Source organism: Macaca fascicularis, chromosome 14 (genome assembly GCF_037993035.2).
Source record: "Macaca fascicularis isolate 582-1 chromosome 14, T2T-MFA8v1.1".
In the NCBI taxonomy this organism is placed as follows: domain Eukaryota; kingdom Metazoa; phylum Chordata; class Mammalia; order Primates; family Cercopithecidae; genus Macaca; species Macaca fascicularis.
Window position 1 is genome coordinate 123,670,495 of NC_088388.1, and position 21,886 is coordinate 123,692,380.

Sequence of the window (21,886 nt, forward strand, 5' to 3'; positions counted from 1 at the left end):
AGCAGGATGCGAGAATGAATGGCTGTGTACTCCCTAGTACCTGGACATTGCTATGGTAATTCTGATGCAGTTTTACATTAAATTTACATTGTACACAAAGAATGGTAGCTTTACTTCCATTTTTATAAGTGAAAAATTTAAGGAACTTATCAACAAATTACCCATTGTGATTTCCATTGTGGGGATAGGGTGGTGTCCTGCTAACTCAGCTTTTGTCAGGATACAATTTTAAGAAGCTAAGAAATCACCTATTTTCTTATATAGAAACCGAGATTTACTCTCCCTCTCCACCTTCTAAACAGTGGGGATCACCAGTCTACCACAGGATCCCCTCTGGGTAGGGAAGAGTGGAGGAGGGAACATGCTCTAAGGCCACTGATCGCAGAATGGTTCTGAACACTAAGATGACTTCTGTCTGTATTTAAGGAATGACCTCTGAGCCCTGTCTCCAAGAAGGCCACGAGCATACAGGATACCATAACAGACATTGACTATAGGGTTATCCCATGCCAAACTCTCAGTGAAATTCATTTTGAGCCCTCTCAGCCTTCTACGTCTTATCCCAACCCCGTGGGGATTTTTTGCATAACTGCACTGAGTATGCAGGTAGAAAGAAATCTATCATTCATTTCACCACAGCTGGTAATTACAGACTCCAGGTCTGTAGACGGTAGGTCAAGTCAAGCTGAAATAAACTTTGCACAGAGTATTTCTTTTTTGCCTAAAGCCAATCTTTAACATATAAGCCTGTCACTTACATCAGGCCAAAAAAAAAAAAAAAAAAAAAAGAAAACAGTAGTATTAAGGATAGAATTTAGTTTCCAACCTTAATATACTTTCCTCCATCTAGATAGTCACCCAAAACCTCACAGTTATTATCCATTGATCTAATAGTTGAGTAACTTTTGGGGGGAATAAAAAAGGTGGATTCATGGTCAGGAACCTATAAGAGTTTTCCCAGAGTTACTTTTTTAGCAAGGCTCTCAGAAGAAGGCAACAATTGGCAGCTTGTGTTTGTTAGGAGCCAAGCTTCCACTTGGGCTACAGGGAGACTCACAGAGTAACACAATAGCATGAGGATCCCAGCTTGTCTCACTTCCCTCAAGACTTACGCATTCTTTTTTCTCTCCCTCAACCTGCTTAGAGGATGTTTCTTCTTTTCTTACCTGTGTGCCCTAGGCCAGATTAGGAAACTATTCCCTTTGAAGTTTTCTGTACAAAGCCTTATCTGCAAAGTTTTTACAAACTAAGTAGGATAAAGGAAATGGTTCGATGTAGGGATAACTATACCTGCCCCTCACCAGCCCATGACTCTCAATGGTTACCTGTTCTTTCTTCTTGGAATTTAGAGCTTAGTTGCCTCTGGGGTGGCAGGACTGGGTACCTTCTCTACCCTGAAAACAGGACTGAGGAAAGAAAGTGAAGGAACAGTGGCCTTAACCTACCTCAAGCTCTCAGAGTTCCACAAAGCCTCGTGTGTTTTCTTTCCGAGACAAGCCCTGGGGCCTGCCACACCTGGGTTTGCACACTGGCTGTCAGGTGAAGCTTGGGCAAGTCAGTTGATCTCTTTAAGCTTCCGGTTTTTCTACTTTAAAGTGGGGATGATAAAAATGAGACTGTTGTAAAAATTAAATAAATTAAACCTCAAAGGAATTAGTGTGCCACTGGCATAGAGCACGTACTCCATCAGTGATCTCTTTCCAACTTGTTTTCTTGGTTCTTAATTTTAAGCCAGAAGACTCTTTTTCAAATGGCTCTGGGAAGTCAGGATCAGACTTCCAAAGTGGAACCTGACCAGAGCCCCTCCATTTAATGCAAATTTCATTTGGTCTCGGAGATGAGATAAGTATAAAGTTATATCTAATGTTGAGAATATACCTTCCTCACTAGCTTTGGAGAAAGGGCTACAAAGATGAAAACAGAAGACACCCCAAAATGGACTCATGATAATTAAATAAGGCACACAGAGCCCACTACATCATAGAAGAAAAAAACCTACAGATACATGGCAAGACCAAACAACAACAACAACAACAACAACAAAAGACAATATTTCCATACCTTTTCTCTAATCCCAAGGAAACCTAAAGATACTTGATTCAAAAAGCCATGGTCAAGAGTTCAAAGTGAAAGTCAGCCCTTTAGCTATTATTTATTGCTTTATTAGAGCAGAGGGAAGTGACACTCATTGCCTTTATAGAGCTCTGCAGAAATACATGCACAGAGTGGTCAATGACCAACATTTGAGTAAGTCTTCCAAATTATCACATTAAAATAACCTTTCGAATTTGAATGCCTCTCCTTTGCAAACGACCGCAACTTCATAATGAAGAATTTTATATATTATCAAAAAGAACCAGAAGCCCATGTGCTCCTTTCCCCAAAATCCACTCACTAAGGACTTGAGTGAAAATCCACTCTAAGCAGATCACTGTTACTATTTCTCTTTCAAAACAGTTGGAAATCCTAAGGTCCGGGTACTAAGAAGATAGCAATATCCTTCTTAAGCTGGTAAGAATCTAGCCCCACAGGGACAATTTGGCAATCCTGTTTCTGGAAGCCAGGACTCAGGAGATTTGTCTTCGTGATGGACGGACACTCCTCCAGTCTTACGGCAGGAGGGCTGTCAAGGCTTTGAATAGTGTCTTTCTGCTCATCGATGTCATCACAATGAAGGAGAGAACAGGTTTTCGTTTTCACGAAGAGTGGTCAGTAGGAGCGCAGTGGTTTGGCATAGATGGGCTCCAGAACATGATGGATTAAAACCAAGAAGAGGCTTCCAAGGAAGATGGCGCTAAGAAAAGCCAGCAGGACATAGCGGCCAATGAAAAAGTCATCCACAATCTGGAGAAAGAAAACATCAAAATGAAATTACTACCAGTTAGGCACCCTGGCTGGGTTAATCTGAACTCTGTGATGAGTGGGCCAAGAGTTAGTTCATGAGTGTAACTTCCAGTAACATCCTGCCCTGAGTCTCCTCTGTACGTGGAGAAAAAAGAGTCTTTTCCTCAACTCCCTGAGCAGAAGACACAGGTCAAGAAGGGATCAATGAGGTACAGGGAACAAATGGCTCAATCTAGGAGGTTGGTAGACACTTTGAAGTCCCTGGATGAATTATTTTATATTCTGAAATCCATTATCTGAAAGAGTTAATGAGAAGCTTTTGCTGGGTCCTAGAAAGGCACATTTTTGTTGTTGCTAAAACACATTTTATTACAGAGAATTTTAAACATACATAAAAATGCAATAGTATAATAAACTCCCATGTATCTAAGACCCAACCCCCAAAATCATCAATCCATTGCCATTTCAGGAGGGTTCATTTTCAAAATGAAAGGTGACTTAACTTTAAAGCTGTCAGCGGGAGAGTCCCTTGCCACAGGGCAGGGAAAATGGTAATTTACCTGAGATACTAAAACACTAAGAGGATAGGTAACTTGCCCCAAAGCAGACAATGGGCTGCCTGGCCTTACACTTGAGGCCCCAAAGATGTTGGTCTTTGCTGACAAAACCCTGTAATTGGTGTTGGCGCTACCCACTTGTTCACTGTCCCCTTCCAGAGCTCCACTCTCCCCAGATCCAAATGGTGGTGCTTAAATTTGAGCAGGAAAAAGCAATTTAATCTACAGACCTAATGGAGCAACACCACCAACCAAGTGGCTGACTGACTTCACAGGTTTGAAATCCCAGTACCTAGGAGAGAATCCAAAACACCTGAAAGGCAATTATGGTAGACAGAATAACGGCCCAAAGATATCCACATCCTAATCCCCAGAAATTGTGAATAAGTTAGATTATATGTTAAAGGAGAATTAAGATTGCCAATCAGTTGCCCTTAAAAAAGGCGGGAATAACCTGGATTATCCAATCCAGGTGGACCCAATGTAATCACAAGGATTCTTCTAAGTTGAATAGGGAGGTGGAAGAGAGGGTCAGAGCAAGAGAGGTGAGGATGGAAGCGTCAGTGAGGTGTGATGTCACTGGCTCTGAAGATAGAGCAAGGGGGCTGTCAGCCAAGAAATACGAGCAGCCTCTAGAAGCTGGAAAGGATAAGGAAGTGGATTATCCAATAGAACCTCCAGAAAGGAATGCTGCCCTGCCAACCCCTTGGTTTTAGCCCAATGAGACTGATTTTGGACTCTAACCTACAGAACTGTAAGATAATACATCTGTGTTGTGAGCCATTAGTTCACACGATTTGTTACAGCAGCGATAGAAAACTAACACAGCGGCCATACGCAAAGCACCTCTCAGACCCAAGCCCTGGTGGGATCACCGAGATCCAAAGACACCTCAGCTGCTCCAGAGATTACCCCAACAGTCAACTTACAACAAAGGTCAGTTTGATAAAACAGCTTTAACATAACTTTGACCTTGGCTCCGGTACTGAACAAGTCTCTTGCGGGCCACATGTTTGCTCGTTCGACACGTTTCACTTTTTAATTAGCCAATTAGCAGGCCCTGGGTGCAGAAGGCCCAGGCCATGTATTATTGATACCGCATTGAGCCAGGCTGCTGCAAAGGCCAGCTCTCAAAACCTGAAAATTAGAACTCCAATTCTGTCGGCCATGCTGACAAAAGTATTTTGCTCAAACCCCATTCTTGCCTCCTGGGTCTGAAACTCATATGACAGAGAATAGAGGGATTGATTTCAAAAATGTGTTTGCTCTGTGCCCTTCTCCCAATGTTTATATCTGCAGCATCCAAAAATGTGGCAGCCTATATCACTCTCCCCCTTAAAAGACAAGGAAAGCGACCGGATTCAGTGGCTCACATCTGTAATCCCAGCACTTTGGGAGGCTGAGGCTGAGTGATCTGAGGTCAGTTCGAGACCAGCCTGGCCAACATGGTGAAACCCTATCTCTACTAAAAATAAAAAAATTAGCTGGGTGTGGTGGCACATGCCTATAATCACAGCTACTCAGGAGGCTGAGGCAGGAGAATTGCTTGAGCCCAGGAGACGGAGGTTGCAGTGTGCTGAGATCGTGCCACTGCATTCCAGCCTGGCTGACAGAGCGAGACTCTCTCTCAAAAAAAAAAAAAAAAAGATAAGTGAGGTGGGAATTTGCCCCGGCTCACACATGTGGTACTCAGACCTCCAGAGTATTTTCCAAATACTGACAACAAACTGGCATCAATGGAAATAATTCCTTAATTGCGTGTGGTAAGTACTATTTCCCTTGGAGTTTAATTTCCTTCCTCTTGCCATAGTTAATCCTAGAGTGTCAATTTTAGTTCAAAAGTTACACGTATATTCTTGTATACTGTTGTTGTCTAGTGTCAAAATGCTAACCCATGAGCTCTCTGGGACTGCCCTGGATATTCTGTTAAGTTCTCAACGATGAAGATTTTGAAGACGGACCTCAGCTTGAATCCTTGTTCTGCCTCTTGCTATGTGGCCTTGGGCAAGTTACCTTAACCTCTGACAGACTCAGTGTTCTTACCTACAAAATGGGGATAATAATGGTACCTATGTCATACTACTTAGGGCTGTCCTGAGGTTTAAATGAGACAATGCAAACAAAGTGTTTGGCACAGGACCTGGCACACAGAAATCCCTTAAAGAATTTTAGCTATTTTCATGCCTATCACTTAAAACATCAAAATGAAGGTTAAGAGGAAAGCTGTGAGAAGGAGTAGTGGGACAGAAGAGGTCAATGCCATTGTCAAGATCCCATGGGTCTGAGACCAGCCAGGCATGGCAATGCCATGGTAAAGAACTCCAGAGAAGGACTCTGAGAGAGATGATAAAAATCCATTTAAAGACGTGGGTGCTGGCAGGTATGGTCCCAGGCATGAGGACCAAAGAACTCCCAGAAGACCGTTGGGTAGATTCTAGCACATGCAGTTGGAGAAGCATGTCCTCAGCACCCTCAGGGCACCACATCAGTTTCAGTTCAGGATCTGCGGTTAGGAGCCCAGGCTGCCAGGAATGGGAACCCTTCCACCTCGGGTGCAGGCCTGTGACTATCCTTATTTCATTTTCTTTTTTTTTCTGTCCGCATGGTACGATGTGGCTTTCCCACAGGCTGTTTTCAACTTGATGCAAACTGGAGATGAGACCAAATCAGGCAAATAACTGCCTGGTGGGCTTAGAGGTGGAATTCAGAGTAAGATTATTTTCCTGAGTGAAGGGGCAGGGAAACTTAAAACTCTCTCTGAACGTTCCCTACCATTGGTTGAACTTTACAATTCTGACATCTTGGGAAACCCGGTGTCAGAGAACATCGAGGGCAGGATGGACATACAGATGAAGAGAAACAAGAGTTACAGCTCAGGAGGCAAAACAAAACCAACAGCTTTACCTTAACTTCCACCTCCGGGGCTGGGAATTCACCAGCTCGTGGGAAAAGCAACAGAACTGACGTGATGATCACAGCACCGAAGAATAAAAAAATGACAGAGAACCTGGGGTCAAAAAGACATATATTAAAAGCACTGTTTACAGTTTTTTCTCTGATCAGTTAGGTCTGGAAAGACTCTTCCTTGGAGCCAATATTCTATGTTCCAGAGACCTGCTGTCAATAACCTCTTCATCCCAAAGTCCTTCTTCCTAGACAGGCACCAGCTAGGTGCATTCCCGTTTATTCTTGGTAATTCCCAATTCCTAGGAACGGAAATGGGTAGTTTTTATTTTTACTTCTGCCCAAAGTCATAATCGAGAAAAACCAAAGCATCCCCTCTCCACCTCCACTTCTGTTGTTTTTAGAACAGAATACTTTAGAAAATTCTACAACTCTCTGCTTCATACTAACACTATCTTGGTGCAACTCTACAGTTTTTTCAGAGTCGGTTTATGGCCTAACCCTGTTCTGAAGGCAACGCGTGATATAGCAAGCAGGCCCAACTCATCACATGTTGCTTTAGTTTTCCTGGGTCCAGGGCTAGAGCCTCGGGGACGGGACCAAGCCTCTGCCATAAATCTGAACAATTCATAAACACACACACGTGCGACCTCCAGAAATTCAATCAGCAGTGAAAGCAGAATTTCCTGCCACAGTTAGAACTCAAGAACACCGCTTCCTTCTCCCATCTTGGCTTCCAAGCATAAATAACACAGTTCGTGCTTATAAAAAGAGGTTAAAATGCAACTCATTCAAACTGCCAGTAATTACAAAACTGATCTCTTAAATTCTAAATGTTTAATGAGCATCAGCGATTTTGCCTCTAATTGCTTTACCTGGGACTCCCAGCTGGAAAGAATGCCTTACCTCGCCGCCCCGGAGGCCCTGGACAGCAGCACACACAGCAGCAGCACTGACACCCACAGCAGGGCTAAGATGAACACGCCCGCACCGACTCCCAGCACAGTGCCAGCCATCCCGCCGGGAGGCAGCGGCGGCCCCCCGCCCTGCGCGCCGCACGATCAAGTGTCCTCTGTGCTCCAGCGCCGCCTTCCTGCCACACACTCCCATGAAGGCATTCAGACAAATACAGAAAGCCTAAACTCAGTACAGGGAATTTTCTGATGATCAGTGTGTTAGGAGGATTACTCAGTACAGGTCATTAATTTTCAGAAATGTCCAGGCCCAGAGTCCCTTAATGGAAACTGGAAATGTAGAAGCCAAAGCCTTTCTCTTTGGCGGGGACCGAGAGGCGTGTTTTCTGCTCTGCACTCAGAAGGTCTTTCTGAGGGTTTCCCTTCAAATTCGGTACCTGAGTTCTACTTTGACCTCTTACCCCAGCCCACGGGAGAAAACGGAACCCTCTCTTGATACAAAACCCTAAGAACTGTTAGAAGACACCGGGGCATGGGAAGGAACTCCAGGGCCAAAGCAGAAGTTGAAGCTCTCAGGTGTGAGCTTTGACTCACCAGGCAATCGATCACAAGACAGTAAGTTCTCAGTCTATTGTCGAGTTCTTATTCAAGAGGACGAAAACTCTCAGTCCTTAAACAAGAGGAACAGCCATCACTATTTTTGAACATTTATGTGTGCTAAGTGCCATGCAAACATATCTCATTCAATCCCAGCGTGAAGCTTCTGAGAAAAGTATGACTATAGCCATGTTACAGATGGGTGAAATATAAGCGCGATGGGGTACCTATTAGTTTCCTAATTAGCGGCTCAAAATAGAAATTTGTTTTCTCACAGTTCTAGAGGCCAGCAATCCAAAATAAAGGTGTCAGCAGGGCTGTACTCCCTCCAAAGGCTCTAGGGCAGGGGTCCCCAACCCCTGGGCCATGGACTGGCACTGGCCCATGGCCTTTTAGGAACTGGGCTGCACAGCAGGAGGTGAGCAGCAGGCAAGCCAGCATTACTGCCTAAGCTTCGCCTCCTGTCATATCAGTGGCGGCATTAGGTTCTCATAGGAGGACGAACCCTATTGTGAACTTCATGTGCGAAGCATCTAGGTTGCAGGTTCCTTAGGAAAATCTAATGCCTGAAGATCTGAGGTGGAACAGTTTCATCCTGAAACCATCGCCCTGCATCCGCCTGTGGAAAAACTGTCTTCCATGGAACCAGTCCCTGGTGCCAAAAAGATTGGGGATGGCTGCTCTAGGGGAGAATCCTTCCCTGCCTCTTCCAACTTCTGGTAGCTCCAGGTACCGTTCATTGGCTTTTAACTCACACCACCAGTCTCTGCCTCCATCTTCCCATGGCATTCTGCTGTGTCTGTCTTCACCTTTCTGTCTCCTGTAAGGGTACTTGTCATTGGATTTAGGGTCTGTACAAATAATCTAGTATTATCTTGAGATGCTTAACTTAATTAAATCTGCAAAGACCCTTTTGTCAAACGAGGTCACAGTCACAGATTCCAGGGGTGAGGATGTAGACATATATTTTTGGGGAGCACCATTCGACTCACAGCAGAGGAACAGCACACCGCACTGCCCCCCCTGGCTTTCCTTTTCAGCATCGGAGACAAGTCTTAAGCAAACACACTCCTCAAGGTTGCTGGTTTTCTTTACCCTCATGGCTTACACACCACGAAAACAGTAGCTATGAGAAGTTATAAAGTTATGGGAAAGGAGGGTCTAAGTATGAACTGCTAAAAAAATACATTTATTGAATCAACATTTATGATGTGCCTGCCATGTAAAGCACTGCGCTATAAGCTGGGGATGCCAAAGGTGAATAAGGTATCTTCTGACAGAAGCTCAAGGTCTATTGGAGAACACTGTCCTGAAAACAAGTGTCCATATTACATTCTGAGTGATGGTAAAAGCGAAGTGCAGTGGGAACGGCAATAGTGAGAGGGGCTTTACAAAGGAAGTACTCCGCACAGGCACGTTTAAGAAAGAATCAGAGTGAGGGGAGATGGGACCTGGGGCCCACCTGCATGCCTAACTTCTCTGGGGAGCAGTCTGCCCCCATTAGGGCCACATGGGCACCATCTCAGTCACTCTAACACGCCCAGGGTTTCCCCATCTCTGGGTCTTTGTACTTGCTGTTTCCAATGCCTGGAACTAACTCTCAACCCGAAGCACGCCTGCTACTATTTGTAGGACTGGCTTTCCTCAGCCTTCTGATTTCTGCTTAAATGTCACTCCTCAGTGAGGTGTTCCCTGAGTGTCTTCTCTAAAGTAACCCTCAAACACTGACTCTCCATCACTCTATTTCCTTCAGAGCACTTTTCACAGAACTAGTTAATATTTTCATTTATTTGTTTACAAGTTTATTTTCTGTCTCTCCAACTAGAATAGTAAACTCCACGAAGGCAGAGACCTGGTATCTTTCTCACTGTGGTAACCCCAGTTCTTAGCACAGAGATTATACACGACAAGTATCTGTGGGAGGAATAAATGACACAGTGCTAACAAGTCCACAAACATCAGGTGAGGGAGTGAAAGGATCATACGGAGTTTTAGAAAGATGACTGTAACCTCTGGTCAATATGCTGGACGGAAGTTAACAAGGGAAGTGCCTCATACAACAGCAAACACAGAAATGTTCAGTAAAATGGAACAAGAAGAATTTAGTACACAGCAGAGCTTGAAAACAATAAAGAAAAATCATTAAGTGCTATAAAAAAAATGTAACTCAAGGCCTGAGCTGAGCCTAAAAGTCTATGGGGGTACTGTTGCCTGATACAGACCTTCAGGGTGATTCTCTTCAAGGCAGATAAGGTCTCAAGCCCACGATGGCAAAGAACTCGCAATGGGAACAAGGCAGAAAGCTGGGCCCTCACAGGGCTGACCAGCTCTTGAAATAGGGTCTAAAAAATTTGCTACTGACTTAGCTGGAGGAAAGCTGGCTGAGTGCTTCAGGCCACAGGTCAAAAAACAACAGCCCAAGAGAAATCTGATTCCCCACCCCACATCATATCCATGTGTGAGATTCAATACTACCAGTGTGATACGGGAATCCCAAATAGAAAGACTAACATGAAAACTAGACTAAAAGTGAGAACCCACTGGATCCCAGCAGAGACAAAACTAAACCCACAGGCTGGCATGTAAGACTCCCTCAAGAGTAAGTGTAAAATAAAGATGTTTTCAGACATACAAAGGGTGAAATGTAGTTCATCTCTCGTGGATCCTCAGTGGAAGAGCTACTCAGAGACATATTTCAGCAAGAAGGAAAATGAACCAAGAAAGGAGGTATGAGATGTAGGAAGATTGGTGAGAAAAATACTAAGAAATATTGACAGTAAAGAGTTCTGTAATAATGACAATTTTTGAGGGGTTAAAAGTCAGAAAGAACTAAATATTACTCAACAGTTATTTGGTAGATGGAAAAAGATAGTTCAAAGTTAAAGCATTCTACAGTTATTTTGTTTTGGAGGAGGTATATGTTTTTTAAGCTAAGTACACAAGTTTAAAAAAACATAGGTAAACAGCAAGCAACAGAAATAGAAAAAATAGCTTCTATACTAGTAAAGTGAAAAAAAAGTAAAGAAAACAGAAAGTGGGGCAAGGGTCAGTGGTAGTGAGGTAGGTGGCAGAACAAAGAATAAGCAAGGAAAATGGAAAATACAAAATAAGATTGTAAAAATGAGCCCAAATACAGCAGTAATCGTAGTACAAGGAAACATCATATTTGGCTACTAAAAGAAATTCTCTTAGATTTTTCTTTTTAAAAATAGCTGTGTACAAAAGTTCTACAGAAAGTATAATGAGAGGCTGAAAATAAAGAGATTGAGAAAGACATGCAAAGCAAATATTAACAAGACAAAAACCAGGGAAGGAGGGAATAGGGAGATCATCAATGAGTATAGAGTTTCAGTTTTGCAAGATGAAAACGTTCTGGAGCTCTGTTTCACAACACCGTGAATATACTTAACACTGCTGATCTGTACTCTTAAAAATGGTTAAGACAGGAAATTTTATGTTTTTTTGTTTTTGTTTTTGTTTTAAGCCACAGTTGAAAAAAAAACAAGCGAAACAAAATAAAAGCTACTGAAGTAATATTAGTACCAAGCAAAATAGATGTAAAGCTCTGAAAAATAATAAGAACAGTCACAAAAGGAACAATTCAGTAAAAAGATACAACTTGAAACAAATGTGAACCTAACAACAAAACCTCCAAATATATAAAGCCAAAACTGACAGAAGTACTATAATAAATGGATAAAACCACTAATTTAGTGAGAGATTTTAAATATGTCTCAGAAACTGATAGATCAAGCAGATAAAAAAGAATAAACACTTGAGAAAGAGGATACCTGAATGAGAATAAATATGTAAAAAGGTGCTCAACTTCATTAGTCATCCAGAAATTGCAAATGAAAACCAAATTCAGTAGCTTCATATACCCACCAGAATGGCTAACATGAAACGACAGACAACACCAAGTGTTGACAAAGATGTGGAGTAACTGGAACCTTCATATACGGCTGGCAAGGGCCGTAATTTGTTAACCACTGCTTTGGAGACTATTGGAAGTATCTAATAAAGCTAAATATAAATGCACCCTACATCCAGCTCTTCTATTCTTAGATGTATTCCCAACAGAAATGCACACCTAAGTTCAAAACAAAGATTGCAGCCCTACCTGAAATAGCTAAAACATTAAACAATCCAAATATCTACCAATAGAGTGGATATAGTACTCTACAATCTATTCATTCATATAGTATATAAAGCATTATGTAGTATAAAGCAATGAGAATAGTATAAAGCAATGAGAAAGAACACACTATAACTATACTCAACAATGTGGATGAATTTCACAAATATTGAATGAAAAAAAAGCTAGAGGCTAAAGAGTTCATAGTATATGATTCCATTTATATAATGTTCAAAAACAGGTCAAACTAATTTTAGGCGCTAGAGGTCAGGGGTTTGGTTGGCTTGTGAAACATAGTGACTGTAGGGGGTTCAATGAGATGCTGATAAAATTCTGTTTCTTGATCTGGGTTTTGGTCACCTGGCTTTATTCATACGGTGATGTTGTATCTAACCATGCACTTAGGATTTATATACTTTTCTGTATGTGTATTACCCTTCACTAAAATGTTTACTTTACAGAAAGAATATCAAGAGATGTGTCAGCCAAGTGTAGTATACGGACCCTTATTTGGTCCTGATTCAAACAAAGCATTGCAAAAACCTTTTATGAAATGATTGGGGAAATCTGAAGAATATCCAGATAATTGATAGTATTAGGAAATTACTGTTTGTATTTTCAGTGAAAAAACATTATTGAAAAATATGCTATTATTATGTTGTTAAAAGAGTATGATAAAGATATATGCATACACACATGTAGCACATTACAGATAACAGAAAAGGGTTTCTGGGAGCTTTCTATTATCTGAGTGAGAGAAGGTGAAGGGGCTGGCATAAAACACGACTGGTCATGAGCTAGTTGTTGAAGCTGGGTGATGAGTATGTAGATGTTTGCTATCCTGGAATTTTCTATACATCTGAATATATTTGAAACTTTCATAACAAAAAGATGTGGATATGTATATGTATATCTGTATAAATATGACTATAACAAAAGATGTATATGTATATCTGTATAAATATGACTATAACAAAAGATGAGTAAGATTTGTATAGCTAAAATTATAAAACTTTATTCAAAGACAAAAAAAAAAAAGAGAGAGAGAGAGACCTGATTAGAGAAATAAAGCAGACCTGAACAGTAAAGACCTGGGTAGAGAAATAAAGCAGACCTGAACAGAGAAATAACCTGTGTTCCTGGATGGGATGGTTCAATTAAAAAATCTCAATTTTCCTTAACCTATAAATTCAATGCAATTCTAACCAACGTCTAAAAACAATTTTTTGTGGAACTTGAAAACAGATCCTAAATTCATATGGAAGAGCAAAAACCCAAGAATAGCCAAAACAATTTTGAGAACTAGGATGGCAACTTGCCTTTCTTGTTACCAACTGCCGCAAGACACATTAAAAAACCAAAGTAATTAAAACAGTGTGATAGTGGCACAAAGACACATGGCCCAGTGGTATAAAATCAAGAACCCAGAAACAGATCCGTGCATTTGTGAGAACTTCCTATAAGCACAGAGCTGGCTTTATGATTCAGTGGGTAAAGAACTTCATAGATAGTGCTGGGACAAATGATTCTCCAATAGGAAAATAATAAAACTAGATCTCTGTATGATATACAGAAGTCGATTTTAAATGGAAAGTAATTTGTAATGAAATAGCTTATGTTTAAATATACAAATGTTCAGGCTGACTACACTAGAATACGTAATGAAGTACAGTAGTCAGATGCTTGCACCTAAACTTAGAATCACCACAAACGCAAAAGCTTCAAATGCAGACTATGCAGGTGTGTTGTTCTGGCAACTCAAATACCACGAGCTGTGCTGCCTTCAGTTATGTGATTTGCTAGAGTGATGAACAACTCTTGTTAAAGTTCCAAACCACAAATAAGTATAATTTTCCTCTGATTTACATTAGAGCTGCATTCCTGGAAATTTTACTATATTAAACTGTGCCAAAAAATACATTATGTTTATACAAAAACTGGAGTTCGGCTCTAGACTCAGATAATTATAAATGAGTATCTTGTGGGATACTCAAAAGTTGCACAGGATACAGGACAATTCTTCGTTGTGAGGACTGTCCCATACATTACAGAACATCCAGTATCCCTCATTCCTGATCTGTAAACCCCAGTAGTGCCTCCAATCAAAGAGTAACAAAATACATCTTCACAAATTCCAAAACACCCTAAAACAGGCAGCAACATCTCTTTGGGGAACCACTGTTCTAGAAAGTTCTTGCATAAAGAGACATGTACAAGGTGTTTATTGCAGCTTTGTTTACAATAGCAAAACATCAGGAAAAAATTTAAATGTCTATCAATCAGGGAACAGATACAATATTATATATTCATAATGAATATTTAAAACGAAATTGATCTGTATGTATTGATGTGAATATATCAAAAAAACAATGTTGAGTGACAAAAACAAGTTGCAAAATGGAACCCACAGTATGATACTACTTGTATTTTTTAAATTAAATACAATTTAAGCAGTAATATGTATTGTTTCTGACATACATATATACGGCAAAAGTATAAAAACATGGGCATAAATGATGTATGACAATTTCAAAAGACTGTTTGCCTCTGGAGAGGGAGGAAGGAAAGGGAATGGTGTTGGGAGTGGAAATAAAAGAGATCTGAACTAAATCTGTGATGTTTTATTTCTTTAAAATAAAAAACTTGAACGGGTGTGCCAAAATGTTAATATTTATTAATCTGATTGGTGAAACATAGATATTATACTACCCAATGTACTATTTTCTGTTTTTAAATTTTTTGTGATAATTTTTAATTTTTAAAAAGGTAATGGGCAGCAGAATGCATATGAATTGGGTGATCAGTTAAGAAACGCAATTCTCCAGATAAGAGATGAGGGTCTGAACTCCAGTCTTAGCTGTGTCAAGGGAGAAGGTGTTAGAAATGACACAAGTTTCTAGCTTAGTTGTCTGACCTGATGGTACTGCCCTTAAGAAAACAACTATTTAAATTTAATTTGTGCTATTCTGGATATTACACAAATAACCTAGAAGACTTGGATCAACTCTAACAGTTAGAATAGAGGGCAAATGGTAGTTGAAGCTGGCTGGCACCATTAGAAATGTTGCCCTTCAATCCCCCTTAGTAGCTTAAGAGTTCATGAGACATTGGTTTACATATGGTATGGCTTTAAAGTAAATAAGATAAATATTCCCAAGCTCTTTTAAGAATGGAGCTCACAATTTTATAAGCAAACTATACATTTTCTTACAAAGCATAGAAAGAAGAGCTGGGTATAGTATAGAGTGCTGCTATAGGGGAAGAGAGAACATCTAGTCATTTTCATCTTATTTCAATGTGATAATATCTGTGATAATTTCCCATATTAGAATGGCTAAATTATTGTTATTGAGTACAATACAATAAAATATTAAAACGGAAGTGTTTTTATTTACTGTTCACGCCATCAGTAAACCTTCTTGGAGAAGTGATGGCTTGGCCAACCTGATTTCAAGGGTAAGTCCATTTACTTAATATCTGTGGCATTGAAAGCAGGTAGATTGGAGTGGAAAAAAATAATTTAAATTTGAACCGTTCAGCAGCTGACAAGAGCAACTACAAGGCCAATGTTTTCCTTCTGTGCTCAATGCTGTGAGGTTTTTCTCTGGAAAGAGTTTGTTCAAAACCTTTTAGATGTGTGTGTTCATTTAACGATTGTTTCTACATACCCTTTCATCCAGCTGTCAGAGAAAATAGGAATAAATTGACTGATCCCTGCACAGGTAACCTAATGGATTAAAAACACAGTACTCATCACCAGGCTGATCATCATGAGTGAGAATACTAACGGCCACTATAAGATGACTTACTACCTAAGACAAATGTGGATTCCTCAGAGGGTAATGTGGCCTAAGTGCTGCTGCTGGTGGGAGATATCTCACCCATCCCCCGATTTTCACACTGACTCAAGCCCTTGAAAGCAACAGAAAACAGTGGGTTACAGGAGTGAAGTGCTCTTCTGGAACAGTTCTTTCCACTTTGCTTTATAGCTGTTTTCCAACCCTTCAAAAACAACTGGGCGGTTACTTTCACACTTTTATGTATCTACTTTAAATACTTCACTATCTTTTGAATTTTAAAATATTAGAATAACGCCTCTACCTTTGTAATGAGATAAAATGCAAGCCTGGGAAAAAAATCAGTTGCCAAGCTCCCAAAATGCCACCGATGTAGCATCTGCTCTTAACACGTTGATAGAAAAGGAGGATCAGTAAACCTAGGTCTCGTCCTTGCATCTCTCTCCTGGACGGTGTTGTGGGTTGGAACGGCTGCAGAGCCTCGGTCTCTCCGCTCTCTGCATCTCACAGCACTGCAGCCTGGGAACACTCTACTGGAACTCTAAGCTTCTCCCCAACTCTGTTGCAGATTCAAACTGGCGACAGGAAAACGATACCCCCCATGTCTCGTCTTCAGAATGTTCACCTGGCCACCTCCCAGTAGCTGGAGAGGGATTAAGGTCTTGATCATAAGAGATCTGAATCAGGCACTGACACTTCCTTTTCTTAAGAGTATGAAACACAGAACAGCCCTTCCTTCTCTGCCTCACATTAAGTATTTATTAGCCGGGCCTTGGGGCCAGATCAGCGGTAAGGGCGGTCTGCGAGGTCCGTGCACCGCCGTCCGCCCACGCCTTCTTCCAACCACCTCAGCCCGACCCGCCACTTTTCTCCCTTCTCCGCAGCCGCCCTGCTTTCCTCACCTCTGCCCGCCTCACCTGGATCCCACTGTCCACCCAGGCAGTACTCACACCTCAGATTCCGGCCGGTTCCAGCCCACCGGGCTCCAGTTTACTTAGGGCGAATCACAAGTGGGCTTTCATTCAGGTGATTTAACATTCACTAATCAGCGTCGCTCTCTCAACGCCCAACTTCTTCCTTATTAGCTTACGCCTAGCGCGGCTCCCGGCAACGCCGAGCGCGGTGGGTTGGCTCGTCACCCTTTGTTACGCCCTCCGATTGGTCGGTGCCTGTCGGCCCTTGGCCCGACCTCAGTTCGGTTGGGTAGCAGCGGTCCGAGCTGCACGCCACACCCCCCCATGTCAATCACATAATCTCTCCGTAACTCGTTGGGCCATTGGTCAGTCTAGCCCGAGGGCGGGTTGTTGGGCGGAAGAGAGAGGCTTCTTCCGGCCCACTCGCTGTCACCATAGAGATTGCGCATCCAGGCTGCGAAGCGGCGGGGCTGGGAAGCTCAGATCTCAAACTCCGGAGAGCTGCACAGTTGTCTAGACGTAAGTGCGTTTTCTGGGGTCTGATGAACATCTCACTCCCCAACCCACTGTCGAGTGGGGCGCAAGATGTGGGGGACAAGTCAGCTTAGGCCCGGTCATTAGGTGCTCCAACAACCCTCCTGGAGGGAACTGAGGACGAAGTACCAGTTATAATAACAGCACGCTTCATTTATCTTTATCTCGCCTTATTTTATTTGGCATTTAATTCTTCCATTAGCCTTGCGAAGCAGACTAAGGCAAGGATCATTCTACCCACGGGACAGACTGGGGAAGCGGCCCTGGGTCCATCAAGTAAACCCTCTGCCGCCAGGCTGCTGGAACTGGAGTTGGCCCACGCTATTGGCAGACTGCTGTTACCTTACTGCCAACTAAAGCTTGCCATGACTTTGCTTTGAGGCTATGGCCTGTTAGACCAAAAGATGCATCAATCAGGACAACCAAAGGAAGTAGGACAGACAGGCTACGTGCTCCACCACTGAATCAAGAAGGGAAAACAAAAATCAATACCAAATTGGAGAGTTGCACCGTTTGAACCTTTGACCCTAAACAAAATTCAGAAATACCATGAAGCAAACTATTCAATCTTAGAGCACTGCATCTCTGATTGAAGGAATTCTCCTGAATCACAGCTTTATGAACCAAAAAGAAGAAGATGCTTGAATTTCATCAACTGCACCTCTCAAATTTATTCTACTTTCAAGGCTTCATTTGCAGTCATATAACATAACCAATGATTTGTTGTGTGTTTAGCAACTTAACATTACTTGGCCCAGTGAGAAGCTCTGTGGCTAAGAAATCCATTATTTTGATGAATTCATTTCACTGGAATTGAGTGTTGACTGCAGCTATGTTCTGTCAGGAACTGTGAAGATATACCGGAAATGAGATGTGACTCCTGTCTTAATAGCCTGTGGTTTTGTAATGTTAGGTCAACAACACATGAAACAACTAGGAAACACTTTAAAACAAGATATAACAATGGGCCAACCCTATTGTACAATTAATTTCTCCAAAATACAATAATACTTCATATTTGCAGATCATTTTGTAGTTTCCAGAGCACTTCTTCCCTTGTATTATTTGGGGGATATTTTGTTATGGCTGGAATTAGCATGTATGTCTTTATCATAGAGCTAGAACTAATGCTGGGTCGTAGCATATGAGTAGGAACAGGAAAGGTGGAACAGAATCCAGGGAGAGAGAGTAGTTTGAGCAAAGAGGCCAAGGCAAGAATGAGCACTGAGTATCTGGAGAATAATATGGAGACAAATGATGGAAAGTAATGTGTAGACTAGTTGGTCAGAACTGACTCTGAGACCTTAATATTTTGGAGGAAAGTGGTCAAAAGTTCAAAGTTTGAGATTGGAAAAGTTAACTTTCTTACACTTCTAATGTTCATACTGGCTTCAGTTAAGCTATAAATTAAAAATGGGCTTGGCTCAACAGAACTTGAGTCCTGTCATATGGCTTTTCTCCTTAGGTAGCATGAGCTTCACCATTTGCTTTACCACCTCCACCAACTACCAGTCCCTGCACTCCATCCAGCCACACAGCCATATTGTCTGGTCCATCAGCAGCGCAGCCAAAGTCTATGCAGGCCTCAGGGGCTTGGGCTCCTGAACCTCAGTGTCCTTCTCCATAAGCTTCTGGGGTGGCTGGGGGTCTGGAGGCCTGGCTGCAGGGATGGCCAGGGGTCTGGAAGGAATGGGGGACATCCAAAATGAGAAGGATACCATGCAAGGCCTGAATGACTGCCTGGCCTTCCTACCTGGACAGAGTGAGGACTCTGGTGACTAAAAGTCAGAGGCTGGTGAGCACAATCTGAGAGTACTTGGAGAAGAAGAGACCCCAGGTCAGAGTCTGGGGGCATTACTACATGACAATCAAGGACTTGAGGGCTCATATCTTTGAAATTCTGTGGACAGTGCTTATGTTGTTCTGCAGATTGACAATGCCTGTCTTGCTGCTGATGACTTTAGAGTCAAGTATAAGACAGAGCTGGCCATGTGCCAGTCTGTGGAGAGCAACGTCCATGGGCTCCACAAGGTCATTGATGACACCAATGTCAGTCGGCTACTGCTGGAGACAGAGATGGAGGCTCTCAAGGAGGAGCTACTCTTCATGAAAAAGAACCAAGAGAAGGAAGTAAAAGGTCTACAAGCCCTGATTGCCAGCTCTGGGTTGACCACGGAGGTAAATGCCCCCCAATCTCAAGACCTCAGCAAGATCATGCAGACCTCCTGGCCCAGTATGATGAGCTGGCTCAGAAGAACTGAGAAGAGCTGGACAAGTACTGGTCCCAGAAGACTGAGGAGCACACCACAGTGGTCACCACGCAGTCCACCAAAATAGGAGCTGCTGAGATGACATTCATGGAGCTGAGCTGTATAGTTCAGTCCTTAGAGATAAACCTAGACTCAACGAGAAATCTGAAGGCCAGCTTGGAGAACAGCCTGAGGGAGGTGGAGGCCTGCTATGCCATGCATATGGAGCAGCTTAGTGGGGCCCTGCTGCACCTGGATTCAGAGCTGGCACAGGCCCAGGCAGAGGGGCAGTGCCAGGCCCAGAAGTATGAGGCCCTGCTGAACATCAAGGTCAAGCTGGAGGCTGAGATTGCCACCTACTGCTGCCTGCTGGAAGATGGGGAGGACTTCAGTTGTAGTGATGCCCTGGACAGCAGCAACTCTATGCAAACCATCCAAAAGACTGTCCAGGATAGTGGATGGCAAAGTGGTGTCTGAGACTAAAAACACCAAAGTTCTGAGGCACTGAGCCAGCAGAAGCAGGGTACCCTTTGGGGAGCAGGAAGCCAAGAAAAAGTTCAGAAGTCGTTGGATGACAAAAATAAATAAATAAATAAAAGAATGGACATGAATGAGGAGATACTCCAAAGCTTTTTACAGTTTCCTGAATGGATATAACATTATTAGGTTTTCTCTCTCTTAAGAGGGGACCCGCCTCCCAAGTACTTCCCAATTGCACCCCTTAACTAGGAGAGGGGTGTTATTAATAGTTTTCTAATTAAATGATATCATACCCTCTCAATGAGATTGAAAGAAGTGCTGTCATCTTAGTGCTTCATCTTTGCTGTCTCAGAATCAAAACTGTGTCCCTCACTCTATAAAAGACTGGTTATTTGATTATCTAATTTTTCTCTTTTAAAAAATTGTCTTCCCTGGATGGGCATGGTGGCTCATGCCTGTAATCCCAGCACTTTGGGAGGCCAAGGCAGGTGGATCACCAGAGGTCAGAAGTTTGAGAGTAGCCTGGCCAACATGGTGAAACCCCATCTCTACTAAAAATACAAAAATTAGCCAGGCGTGGTGGTGCACACCTGTATTCCCAGCTACTGGGGAGGCCAAGGCAGGAGAATCTCTTGAACCCAAGAAGCGGAGGTTGCAGTGAGCCAAGATGGTGCCACTGCACTCTAGCCTGGGCAACAGCGTGAGACTCCGTCTCAAAGAAAAAAAAAGTCTTCCCCATGCCATGTTATACAGCACCACTACACATTGCTCCACATCTCTACTGTGTATGTATTCTTCATACTATACTTGTAGAATGCACATAGATGGCATATATGAATGCAAGCCATGTTCTTAACTTATTTTGTTCTCTCCTAAACAAAAATATCAAAGCAATAATGACAAAAGCCAGTGTTTCATTTCCTCCTCAAATGTGTACAATCACTCGTTATGCTGCCTAGCAGAGGGTAAGAGTACAAAGAGGCCACTAGCGTTAGCAAGGGCATGGAATGATTTCAAGAGAAGATGTAAAGTTTTCTTGCTCATTTTATAGGTATCAAAACTTTTTCTGCCAGTGAGCCCTGAATTTTTTGTACACAATTTCTTGTGTGATTATGTTAGCATTTCTACAGGTCTGAAAATGTAGCAAAAACTAAAGTAATTGTTGGTTATTGGCTGAGGCTCAAAAACTACTAATTTTGCTAATTGAGAAACCAAGTAAACAAAAATGTCCTCAATGGCTATTGTAAGTAGTTGAAGGCAAATTACTGACCTTCCAAGGCCACCCAGAATTACCACCTTGATTTTCAGGATCACAGTATTCATCTGATGTTATAGATCAAGGGTTGGGAAACTATATGGCCTGTGGGCTTACTCTTAGCTTGTACAACCTGCAAGCTAAGAATGATATCTACATTTTTAAATGCTTGAAAAAAAAACAAAAGAAGAAAAGCGCTTTGTGATATATGAAAATGATATCAAATTTAAATTTTGATTTCCATAAGTAAAATTGGACTGGAACCCAGGCATACTCATTTGTTTATGTGTTGTTTGTGTCTCCTTTTGCTTTATAACAGCAGAATTGAGTAGTTACCACAAAGACTATATGGCCCATAGCCTAAAATATTCACTATTAGGCCCTTTAAGTAAAGGTTTTAATTCTTACTACCTTAGAGATTCCTAATGAATCATGTCTGATAAACTGTTGGAATTGAAACAAACTTTGGAAATCATTTAGTGTTAATTTAAAGATCTCACATTGATAGAGCTATGCTACCTCTTGCTTAAAATCGCATAGTCAGTAGATGGAGGTGGTATTAATACTAGAACCCCAGTTCCCCTGGTCCTGGGTTTTTTCGTCCAGACTGCGTCTTTCCTCATGTAGAGTTTATTTTATGATGGGATAGGTGTTAGATAGGCTGGAAGCAAGGAGAATTCATCAAAATTTTTCCAAGTTTTGATCT

The 21,886-nt window shown here is 42.0% G+C and overlaps 2 protein-coding genes across 23 annotated transcripts in view; one reads left to right on the plus strand and one right to left on the minus strand.

The window, feature by feature from the left end:
• Positions 1-2,120: 2,120 nt before the first annotated feature.
• On the minus strand, positions 2,121-16,740 carry TMEM218 (transmembrane protein 218). Of its 21 annotated transcripts, none has more exons than XM_045370796.2 (6): positions 16,699-16,740; positions 15,620-15,678; positions 7,814-7,889; positions 7,212-7,408; positions 6,306-6,408; positions 2,121-2,844 (listed from the first exon to the last, which is right to left on the minus strand). In XM_045370796.2, the coding sequence occupies exons 4-6, from the start codon at positions 7,319-7,321 to the stop codon at positions 2,710-2,712; spliced, it is 348 nt and encodes a 115-aa protein (XP_045226731.1). In that variant the 5' UTR covers positions 7,322-7,408; positions 7,814-7,889; positions 15,620-15,678; positions 16,699-16,740; the 3' UTR covers positions 2,121-2,709. The 21 variants fall into 21 exon arrangements, with proteins under 21 accessions (XP_045226731.1, XP_073871673.1, XP_015291393.1 ...); XM_074015572.1 differs by lacking the exon at positions 15,620-15,678 and adding an exon at positions 6,530-6,607 and having other exon boundaries at positions 16,666-16,740; XM_015435907.3 differs by having other exon boundaries at positions 7,212-7,394; positions 16,666-16,740.
• A 350-nt stretch (positions 16,741-17,090) lies between these two features.
• The window catches only part of PKNOX2 (PBX/knotted 1 homeobox 2), a 330,969-nt gene continuing 326,173 nt past the window's right edge, over positions 17,091-21,886 (plus strand). For both annotated transcript variants that reach the window (XM_074015554.1, XM_074015556.1), the window contains exon 1: positions 17,091-17,181. The gene's annotated coding sequence lies outside the window, so the exon portion shown is untranslated. The remainder of the gene's footprint in view (positions 17,182-21,886) is intronic.

Bases quoted from the DNA above. Each gene is read 5' to 3' on its own strand.
- TMEM218 (XM_074015572.1), bottom strand. From the start codon at position 7,321: ATGGCTGGCACTGTGCTGGGAGTCGGTGCGGGCGTGTTCATCTTAGCC. The intron at 6,409-6,529 runs GTTATTGACAGC...TTTTGACCCCAG, and splicing joins AAGGACTTTGGGATGAAGAG to GTTCTCTGTCATTTTTTTAT. The intron at 2,845-6,305 runs GTAAAGCTGTTG...TTCTTTCTCCAG, and splicing joins CCCCGGAGGTGGAAGTTAAG to ATTGTGGATGACTTTTTCAT.